The sequence below is a fragment of the Mesoplodon mirus genome (genome assembly GCF_964341445.2).
Source record: "Mesoplodon mirus genome assembly, chromosome: 4".
NCBI lineage: Eukaryota > Metazoa > Chordata > Mammalia > Artiodactyla > Ziphiidae > Mesoplodon > Mesoplodon mirus.
This window is the reverse complement of record NC_138979.1, coordinates 25,872,483-25,883,935: the sequence shown is the minus strand read 5'-3', so window position 1 is coordinate 25,883,935 and position 11,453 is coordinate 25,872,483. Positions and strand designations below refer to the sequence as shown.

Below are 11,453 nucleotides of genomic sequence, written 5' to 3'. Positions count from 1 at the left end.
GTACATAGGCGGTTCTCAGGACATCTCTGTGAAGTCCTTGGAAACAGTTTTACCGAGAACACCATCATTTTGCAATATCCTTTCAGCATCACGGGCAGCCGTCAGTATTCATTAAGTCTACCATTGTTCTCCTATCTTCCGGAACATTGTGTGACAAGCTGCCCTCTGATTCTAGCTTGACCTCCTCTCTATCTTGAGACCCTCGTCTCTGGCTACGCAGATTTCTTTGAACTTGAGGTTTTTCCCCTAATTTTATTCCAATTTCTTCACCCATGTTAGTAATGGCTGTGCTTGCTGAACAGGTGGAAACAATGCAGGTTTTTTGAAGATCTCTAGCCTTTAACTCTCCTTTAAGAGCTTTCTTCACTTTTTAAAAGCATGCCTGACCACTTTCTGGCATCTTGAAAAGAGAGTGGAGCTTTTTCTCCTTCCTTGATCCTCCGTTTTATTATAATTTTAACATCCTTCTGTTCTGTTCTGGCAGGAGTTCTCCTTGTCCTGCTCTCCACGCCCTCCCCCAGATCCTGGCTTGACTCTCCTGCTTGATTCCACAGCACAGCAGGATCAGAAAAGGCAGGTGTTTGCTGTTATGTGATTCTCTCTTTTTTTCTTGTTAGTAGAGCCTGTCATTTATACTGGCCCATTTCCCTTGGAGTATATTCCAAGCTGTTATCATTTACAGTGAAAAGTGCTCTAAACCAGTTCTAAATATTGGGTTCACAGTTTTTTGTTTGTTTCCTCAAGCTACACCACTTTCCCCTGAGATGCATCCGCAATTCCTTCCTCCAAGTGGACTTTATTTGTATCTAGAAGCCACAGTTTTGGAATCCCCTGTTTCATTTTTAGTAAGGTGTTGGGTGGATTGGGGCGCAGCCTGGGGGGCCCTTTCTCTTACTGGCCACCATGAAGAGCTCCCCCCACAACCCGGAGCACCCTCCCCTTCCCCAGCACTTCACGTATCATGCATCGTCCATGTCCTTTCTGGAATGAAAACAGTGCCCGCCCAGGGTCTTCTCTCCCGAGGCTTCCCTCCAAAAGGCTGCCTTGGCTTTCACCCTGTCAGGTCTAGGGGTCAGGGGCTGCCCAGGCCCTGGGATGCTCTCCAGAGCTGACCACCGAGCAGCCAGCTTTCCCAGGTGCCGGGAGGCCCATCTCTCCTGCATCCAATTGGCTACAGAGACCACACAAATGCTGGTTCTGCTAGCGCCCCACTAGCGAAAATAGCGATTCCAGCTTTTAGTCCCTTCTCTCCCAAGAACTCAGATCAGGTACGAAGCCTGGGGTCTGGGTGAGGAAATGGAGGATGGAGGGGGTATTGGGGGTGGGATGTCAGGTCCCCAGACAGACCCTGCACTGAGCTCACCCCTCCTGTCTCAACGTCCCCAGGCAGGCGCATGGAGGGCTTTCTGTTGGTGGCTCTCAGAGCCAGGACTGGACCTTGGTTCTCCCTGGGATGCTGGGACCACACAGTTGATGACACAGCATCATAAGCCCTCTCGCCCCATCCTCCCCATCACACAGGCCACGTGTGGCACCAAGCCCGCCCCCCCACCCCCACCTTCACCCAATTCCGGTCGGTCACTCGTCCCAGGAGACCTGAGTTCTATCCCAGCACAGCCTCCACCCAGCCGTGTGACCTTGGTCAGAGACTTTGTCATCCATTCAACAGATGTGCCGGAGCCAAGCTGGACCTCGAGAGCCTGCAGTGACCAGACACTCTCCCTTCCTCCAGGGAGACTGGGGCTGGAGAGAGATTCCCTCTGCAGCTGCAAATGCCCTTGGGTCCATTCCCCAAGGACAGCCGTCCTGGGCAGCACAAAGAGGACCTGTCTTGGAGCCAGGAGATCCTACTGCAAGGCCCATTTTTGTCCCTCACTAAGCAGTAGTACAGACCTGGGTAACTGCTCACATTTGATGGGTTACAACGTCTGGAAAATGAGGGTGTTGCACTGGGTGGTAGCTTTCAGAATTTCATTAGCAGTCGAGCCACGTTGCAAATGAAATCCTATTCGTATGACAGATAATCGTTAATATTCATTGCGCTCTTACTGTTCCAGCTACCCTCCTGAACCTTCCATGCATTGATGCACAGTGCCCTGGGCCACGCTGCGCCCAGTTTACAGGTGAGGACCATGAACCAGAGAGCCGCAATTTGGCCAACACAGATGAAGCGGTTAAAAGCAGACTTTCCTGCTTGGCGGTGGGGAAAGGAAGGAAATCGAGTTGCTCCACTTCACCTTCTCCTGCTTCCTTGGTGTCTCTGGAAGGACCTCTGCAGAGTCCAAGGGTCTCCAAGACCAAGTTCAAATCCACTGGATGAATGACCTCAAAGGGAGCTGGAACTGTGCTTTTCCAAGCCACTTTGCTCCTTCTGATGGCTTGTCCAGGTGCCCAGCTCACGCCCCAAGCCTCCTGCTCCTCCACACCTCACGGGCTCACCATTAGGTACACACGTTCACACACGAAGGCTTGAGCCTTGTGCATGTCCTCACGCACGCACGCACGCACACGCATCTTCCTGTATTAAACACAGAGGTTTTCATCACCACCGTAAACTTCAAAGGCTTGGAACTTGGAACCAACACCCTTCCGGCCTCTTAGTGAGTCCCAGACCCCTCGGGGGAGAGCAGCTTGTTCTCCTCAATGTAATTAGCACCACCACCACCCACCCACCCCACCCAGTGGCGATGGGGACTTAGAGGAACAGATGGGCCTCCTTAACCACTTACCAAGTGCGTCTTGATATCAAAAGATTTGTAGCACGGAGTTCTAGCGCCTCAGCAACATCAGTCCCTGTCATAGTTTCGGTTTGTCAATTTTTTTCAAAACATCAGATACAAGTTTGAAAGGCGGGTGGGTCATACACGTGAGCCCTGGCCCCTTCAGCCTGCTCTCCTCTGGCCTCTGCCCCAAGGCCAGGCCAGAACCCCTTCCCCTGCCCACGGACAGGGCAGGCAGTGAGTGACTGTGGGACGAGCTACTTGGGAAAAATTACTGAGCCCTCAGGAATCACAAAACATCGTCCTTTTCCCAGGAAAGCAGACTTTGACTTGTTCGGCTACTTTTACTGTGAGATTTAGCACTGATGTGCTTTGGTTTTGGGTGATAGTTTAATCCTGAGTGAATCAAAGTGGCTCTCAGCAGTTAAACACAGGCCACTTTATGTCCCTGTGTCGCCTTGCGCATGAAAGCACGATGAGGCCCCCAGAGACACTGAGGGTGCAGGTGGAAGGATTAAAGGCAGGTGGGGCCCCGGGGGGTACCCTGGAGGCTGACTTGAAGACCAGACGCCTGGAGAAAGCAGCAGGACCTGCCAGGAGGACCCAGGAAACGCTCAGAACAATCCAGGCCTCTGGCTGCCTCCACACTTGGTGGACTTCATTCCGCAGGGGAGGCCTCGAATCATAAACGCAAACCACCCGGCAGCGTATGATCCCTGAGCAGGAGGCACAAGGCGCAGTGCCTGTGCCCTGGAAGATGACGTACCTGGTTATTTGTCAGACTTCAGTTCAATGATGCACAGCTCCGATCCAGATCAATGGTCTCCTCCCTGAACTGAAACTGCAGCCCAGCCTGGGACAGGCCTGGAGGAATCTTGATGATTCACACAAGACCAAGAGTGAGCAAACGTCATTCCCAGAGCTGGCTCAGGCTCTGAGGCTGGAATGGCCTTCGGGGGGAGGTGAGAAAGAATGGCCCAGGACCCCTGGTTCCCACACAAAGAGCCCCCCCATCCCCCCAGCTGAGAAGACCCTCTCCTGGCAACGAGCGTGACTAAGAAAGTGTTGCTTTTCCCGTGGTCAATATAAGTCGGAAAGTAGAGCAAAGCGTCACCAGCCCCTCCCGGCCTTGGAAAGTAAGAAGCAGGAGAGGAGCTGGTCAAGACTACGTGCGCGGTACAGAGGCCACCGCTGTCCCCAGGTGAGCCTGAACCCGACTGTCGGTGTCTCATCACCATGTCCCGTGTTTGTCTTTGTCAGTCTTGTTGCTTCTTAGACTGTGAACTGCAAAGATCCCAGAACAGCAATGCAAGCTGCATGCTCTCTGCAAACCCAGGCCTGTCTCGTCATTTCTGGGAGATTTAGGGATGGAAAGTCAGAGGTAGGAACTTTAGCTGCTGAGACCAAACACCCCAAAGACAGCCTGAGACGAGGGATAGCCCTGCACTCACTCTGGGAAGAGTGGGTTGGAATCGGGGAGACCCCAAGGAGCTATTGGGAGTTTCCAGATTGTCCCCAAAGCCACAGGGGAGAAGGTGGAGGCCCTACCCCAGGTCCTTGGGCCACGCTCTGCTTCCCAGGACCCTTCCCCACCTCTGTCCTGAGCCCTCCCTCTGCCTGGTCCCTCTAGATTCACTCCAGTCGGACATTCGGCTTTGAGGGGAGAAGTCCGCTTTCCACTGGATCTGCCAGGCCTCATCACCCTGCCTGTGCTCGGGCCTCTCTAAGGAGCCGGGCGGCATCCCATAATAAAGAGCAAGTCAGACAAAAGTGCCAGGTAGCAGACGGCTTGCAGGGAGTTGGGAGGTAAGTCCATCCTCCTGAGGCCCAGACAGCACAACTGTGTGCATGGGGGCAGGGTGCACCTTTCTAGCATCATTGCAGGGGTGTGAAACTGGGGAGAAGCCACAGGTGGAGGTACAGAGGGTAAAGCATCAGCAGCTGCTCCCAGGGGTCAACACAGAGGTCACCCATCCCCACAGAGCCACTCGGCAAACCTGCGAACAGTAAGGGGAGATGACAGACCACACGGTGGATAAAATGGGCACCCGGGCAAGAGCATTTGAGGCACCCCATGGGGTTTGAACCACAGGGAAGGGCTTGAAGAGGGACACGGGTCCAATCCTCCTGCATGTAGAGGCAAGGCTGACCCTCCTGTACTCTGTTCATTCAGCAAATATCTCCTGGGCGCGGGGGCCATCCTACCGCAGAGGGCTTGGCAGGGGAAGAAATCAGAAGCAGCCTTGCCTCTTGTGAAAATTACATGGGAAGAAACAGAAAGGAAGCAGGTCCACAGACAAGATCAATGTAGAAGTAAAAGTTCTGAAGAAAATAAAGGAGAAGAATAAGACAGGAGGGATGAGGTGGAGGAGGGTGGTTAATTAGAAGTGGGTGGTTGGGGGAGGCTTGGCAATGAAACAATATTTGACTTTTGACTGAAGTGACAAGAGGGAGCAGCCGCTTGAAGGTCGGGGACAGAGTGTCCAGGCAGATGGAGCAGCTCGTGCAAAGATACCGAGGTGGAAATTAGGATGGGAGCGTTCAAGGAGCAGAAAGTAGGCCAGCGTGCTTGGAGCAGAGTGTTGTGGTGATGTGGCCAAGAGGGCCACCGTAGGGAGTTTGGATTCTACTGAAACCCAAAGAAAGCCCATTATAGTGTTTCAGCAGAAAATGACATCACTGAAGAATACCATAAAAAGGGAGACCCATTACGAGGCTGGGGCCGTGGTCCTGCCTGGAGATGACGCGGCCTGGCGCAGAGGATGTATCGAGGTGAAGCTGAAAGATGAGGTATGAGGTGTGAGAGAAAGGGAGGAATTAGATGTGGCTCTGGGGTTGGTTCTGAACAACCGGATGGGTTTTTTTTAAGAGATGGGGAGATTGAGGGGAAGGAGGTTCAGATAAGGACCAACGGCTCCACTTTGTCATGTTAACTTTGAGGGTCTTTCCAAACATCAAATGCAGGGGCTCAGGTGGCAGCTGGATCCCCAAGGAGCTTGGCAGGAGGGCTCTGCACCAGCAGGTGTGTCCCAACATTTCCCACAAAGGAGGATACCTACTGCGTGTGAGTCCCCCGCCTCCCGAGTGGGTTTTCCAGGTGCCGAGTAAGAAGGTCTAAGACTGAGTTGGGGAGAACCGCGAAGAAAACAGCCACAGGCGGGGAGCTGTAGGATTTGGAAGGTCTAGTTCCTGAGTTTTCAGCCTGCTGGTCATCTGACCTTCACGCATTTGCTAGTTGTCACATCCTTCATCTGTAACGTGGAGACACGAGACAATAGGAATGAAAGTGCCTGATACATGCTTGCCACAGAGTAACTGCCCAATGAACAGGCAGCTGACCCATAAATATTCCACTGGAAAGGTGTACTATGCTCTGAGTGTTTGTGCCCCCGCTAAATTCATATGTGGAAATCCTAACCCCCAGGTGATGGTATTAGTCGGCGGGGCCTTTGGGAGGTGATGAGTTCTGGAGGGAGGATCCTCCATCAATGGGACTAGTGACCTTAAAGAGAGTCCAGAGAGAGCCCAGGTCCTTTCCATCCAGTGATGGAGGACACAAGAAGTCTGCAACCTGGAAGAGGGCCCTCCCCACCGCCAGGCTGCCCCCGGGGGCCTCAGACTTCCTGCCTCCAGGACTGTGAGCAATAAGTTTCTGTTGTTAACAAGCCCCCCAGGGGGTGGCATGTTGTTATAGCAACCTGATAACACTAAGACAAGGTTTTTGCATTTTACTGGGGGGAAAGGAAGTAGATAAGTAAATGTTAGGGCTGGTGAGTGGCTGTATGGAACTGGGGGGTGGGAGAAAAAGAGGGAGAGAGAGAAGGAGAGAGAGAGGCCCGCGGCCACACCCATTCTAGGAGGGCTCAGGAATGGAGCTGGTTGAAAAGACTAGGCATCCCAATCTATATCTTTCTCTATAGCACCCAGCAGGAGAGGCACAAATTCTGTTTAACAAAAGCTATGGTAGCACCAGTTCAGTGGGGAAGGCAACACCTAGGGTCATCTGCTCTTCTAAGGAAGTAGCTGCAGCAGGCCGTCCCCTCGTTGTGGGTCTGTTGAGGTCCTTATTAACATTATACTCTGTAAGGCCAACCCTGCTGTCCCCACCAGGATCCCAGCATCCTCGGTGCTTCTCACCTCCAACCCAGGCAATTCTACACCGGGTTCACTCCTGCTTCTCAACTCTACCACTGTGGTCCTCCAAGTGTGTTCCATGGATCCATTTGAGGGGAGGGTGTCCCCAACACCCTTTCAGGAAGCCTTGGTGGTCAAAACTATTCTCGTAATACCAGACACGATTTGCCACTTTCACCGTGTCAGCTTTTTGCACTGAGCTCAGAGCACTGGTGGGTGAAATCACGAGCCCCTTAGCAAGAATCAAGGCTCCTGTACCAGCAGTCATTATAGTCTTCACCACCACATGGTCTCAAGTTTTTAAAAAGCCAGCTTCATTTAAGAACATTCTTGCAGAAGTAGTAAAATTATTTCAACCCTTGCATGCACAACCTTAATACTCTGCTGAGTAGTCTAGTATGATTTGTTGTAAGAAAAGCACTTGTGTGCATACTTAAGTCACAAGGTAAGCTTTTTTCATGGAATGCCAGTTTTGGGGAAAAAACAGCTGATAGACAAACTGGTTACTCAGACTTGGTATTTGGCATTTTCTCAAAAAGTGATGAAGTGAGCCTGGCACTTCAAGGAAAATAACTGACAGTATTTGTTGCAATAATAAAATTTCAGCATCCAAATGTAAATTAGAACTTTCTAGATTTTGTATTTGCCACTGTGAGCTTGAGACTTCCCAATACTTAAAGACTTTTCTAATGGGATTGGTGGTAATATTAATGAATGTGATTTTTTAAAATTATACATACAATGATTCAACATTCAGAAGATCTGCAGAACTTAGTAAATCAGTATTTTCCAAATGACCAATGCATAGCATCACAGAATCATGCATGGGTAAAAGATCCATTCAAAGCACAGGAGTGAGCAATGGATTTTAATGTAACAGGATGAAAAGTTTGTTGGCACGGTTTCAGAGTTCACACTATAACCAACCTTTAAGAAGCTACCGCCTGTCAAATTTTGATATGGTATCAAAGAATAACCACAGTTACCTGAAAGAGTCATTAAATGCTCTCTCCTTTGCCAGCTGTGCATAGCTGTGTGAAGCTGGATTATCATGCACTTCAAACCAAAACATCTTCCCACAGCTCAAGTGCAGAAGCAGACATGCTTTTATAAATCCAGGCATTAAGAGATTTGCAAAATTATGTTTTTAGGTACCACTCTTATTTGTCATACAGTATAATTAATTTTTTTATAAAACTACGTTATTTGTGTTGACATGTAATGGGTTTTTTGTTTTTTAAAAGTTATAAATACATAAAAATATATTTAAATATTTAAAATTTTTATTAGTTTTAATTTCAAACCCAGTAAATATTGACAGACATTTTAAAAAGCTCTTTAGAGTCCCCAGTAATTTTGAAATGTTTAAATGGGTCCTAAGACCACAAGTATATGCTGTAGGGAAAGAAATCAGTGCACTGAGAGGCCGCAGGGGGAGAATACAGAAGCCCAGCAAATTAAAAACATTCCCTCTGTCATAGTTTCCTAACCAGCGAGTTGCAACAATTTAGTTGTCACAGCCCTGTGCCTTGTGAGTCATGAGCAACTCTGTTTAAAACCCTTACTGAGCTCCCTTTCAACGTGTCTTTTTGAAGAACACAGGCCATGACCCAGAAACTTGCAGATACCTGTTGTCCACTTACCCTTCGTAGGTGAGGCAGGATGCAGTCCATCAGCAGGACAGTGTCAGGCACAAGTTTCATCGTGATGCTGGCCCTTGGTTCCCCAGGGCGCTGTCAGCTGCAGGCCTTTGTCCAGTGGTTCTCCTGCTCCTGCCCTTGCAGCATTTCATGAATATGTACCCCCAGCATATGAATTTGAGGGGAGACACATTCGGACTAAAGCATTCAGTTTGTCATTTCTTTCTTTCACAGATCATCATCTAAACCCAACCCAAACTCAAACTACAAACCTTGGGTTTGTATCATCACCAAACCCAAGGTCATCCAGATTTTTCCCTATGTTATCTTTTAGGAGTTTTCTAGTTTTGTGTTTACATTTAGGTCTATGGTCCATTTAGTTACTTGTGATGGGTGTAAGGTCTGTGCCCAGATTCTTTTTTTTTTTTTGCAGGTGGACATCCAGTTGTTCCAGCACCATTTGTTGAAGAGACCGTCTTTGCTCCATTGTCAAAGCTCAGGTGACTCTCTTGATAAGGGTTCCTCTCTAGGTTCCCTATTCGGTTACACTGACCTACTTGTCTGCTCTCCAGCCAGCACCCCACTGTCTGGATCACTGCAGCTCGACAGTAAGTTTCGAAGTCGGGCAGCATCTGGCCTTGTTCTTCTCCTTCAGTCCTTTGTTGGCTCCTCTGGGTCTCACCACTTTGGATGTGCATGGATTCCCACCGGCAAAGCCACCTCTTCTCACTCCGTGGCTGGTCCTTCCCCAGGCTTCCTGGGAGTCGAGCTCCGAGCATGAGTGCCTGGTGGGCATCCCACTTCACCTGCTCGAGAACCTCCTCTTAAACACACCCCTTTCTTCAGCTCTGTCCATTCCCATTCCCGAAACCAGAAGCTCAGGCTTTCAGACGTGGCCTTGGTAAAATGTGCAGGGGTTCCCCTGGATTGGAGGATAAATGTGAATTCCTCTCGCCTCTGACAAACCTCGCTCGTCTTCCCTTCATCTCCTGCTTTCTCCCCTTCACCCTGGGCTGCAGCTGCACTGGCCTCTTTTCTGTCCCTTGGCCACACCGACCCTCTCCCACCTTTGGACCTGGAACCTGTGGGCCTCCGCCTGGAAGGCCCCTTCTTCCCCTCAGGTCACCCCTGGGTGCCACCTCTGCAGAGAATTTTTCCACAACCATCGCTGCAGAATTAACCTCCCCACCTGCTCTCCATCACCACCCTTTATTTCCTTGATAGCATTTATTGAAAGTATCTCATTATCTTGCTTGTTTCTGTTAGTTTCCTCGCTAACTAGCTGTGTTGTGGTTGGAATACATATGAGCCTCTGGAGGATGTGGGGACAGCCTGCTTCTATCTGAAGAAAAAATATTTGTCTTTTCTCCTCCTCTGAAAACCCTCTTGGGAACCCTAAGGTTTTCAGACTTTGGAAACCAAAGAAAAGGAAAGGGAGTTCCTTTCAGGCAAAGACAGCGTCTGTTCTTTCTCCTGCCAAAACCCTCAGCGGCAGGCAGGAAAGAGCTCAGAGCCAGTGGTTTTACTGAGTGGAGGGTGTGAAGACTGCGGGGGTGGGATTCGGTAGGCAAACCCAGAACTCATCTCTCTAGACAGCCTCTCTGGAGGTGTCCCCACTGATCCCGGGGGCTCTGGGCGGTGGGGAGGGGGGCCCGGCCTTTCCTAGAGCTGCTGGCGTCAGTGCAACTAGCCGGCCGGCCCGCTGCCTGGGCCTGGACTCCTGTTCCAACAGGACCCGGACTTTAGGCAACCGCAGGGCGGGGAGCGTGCACGGTGAGGGACATCCGGCTCCTTCTTCAGCGCCAGCAAGTCAAGCCGGGGCCAGAACGCCAGCCGCCGGCCCCGCACCCGTCCACCTCCCGGCACCCAGCCACGTCCGTGTGCAGGACCGCCTCCCCGCAACGGTCAGGGCCGAGCAGCTGACCGAGGAGCAGGTGGCCGAGTTCAAGGAGGCCTTCGCCCCGTTCGATGAGGGCGGGGATGGCGCCATCAGCACGCGGGAGCTGGGCACCGTCCTGTGGTCTCCGGGCCAGAACCCCACTGAAGCCGAGCTCTGGGACCTGGTGGGCGAGCTGGACCGCGACGGCAGCAGCACCGTGGGCTTCCCCGAGTTCCTGGGCCTAATGGCCCGGAAGGTGAAGGGCAGGGACGCCAAGGACCAGATCCGGGAGGCCGCCTGCGTCTTCGACAAGGACGGCAACGGCCTGATGGGAGCGGCCGAGCTGCGGCACGTGATGACCCGGCTGGGCGAGAAGCCGAGCGACCAGGAAGTGGACGAGATGATCCGGGCAGCGGACGTGGACGGGGACGAGCTGGTGCGCTACGAGGAGTTCCTGTGCTTGCTGGTCTCCAAGGGCGGCCGCACCCCCACCCCCACCCCGGGTGTCCGGGCTCCGCGCGTGGCGCCGGAGGACCTGCCTCCGTTCCCCCGGCCCCTCCGGGCACTGCTCCTCCTCTGGTTGACCTGATCCAGCTGCCTGTCCCCCTTTCCTCTCCTCGTTCCTGCCTACCTCCCCACCTTCTCCTTGCAGGATGACACAGGCCGCTCCCAAGTCCAGCAAACCCCAAATGTTCCATCTCTCGGGAGCAGAAGCTCAGGGACGTCCCTGTGCACCGACCAGGGTAGGAGGACGGTCACAGCCTCACTGGCCGCTCATGCCCCAGGGAGGGCGCGGTGTGCCCTCCAGGAGCCCTCCACGTGGGATCCCTAAAGCGCACCCGGCACCTCCATCCGCTGTGGACCAGGGCCCTGGGGCGAGGGGCGCTCTTGGAGGCTGACAACCAGGGTCTGGCCTCCTGAGAAACACCACCTCCTTTCCCCGCCCCCCACTCCCCTGCACTCTCTTGTTCCCGGCTGTCTCTGTGCCAAACCGCGGTGAGGTGATTCATCTCTTAAAGCTGGGAGTCAGTTGTAACACGTTCGTATTCACCCTCTTGGAGGGAAATTTGAAAGGGAGAA

At 52.1% G+C, this 11,453-nt stretch overlaps 1 protein-coding gene across 1 annotated transcript; it reads left to right on the top strand.

Annotated features, from left to right (window-relative positions):
* Positions 1-5,390: 5,390 nt before the first annotated feature.
* CALML3 (calmodulin like 3) lies at positions 5,391-11,109 on the top strand (the record flags this gene model as incomplete). Its single annotated transcript, XM_082618723.1, has 2 exons — positions 5,391-5,510; positions 10,087-11,109. 2 exons carry the CDS (start codon positions 5,391-5,393, stop codon positions 10,960-10,962), a joined length of 996 nt encoding a protein of 331 aa, XP_082474849.1. The 3' UTR covers positions 10,963-11,109.
* Positions 11,110-11,453: the final 344 nt, after the last annotated feature.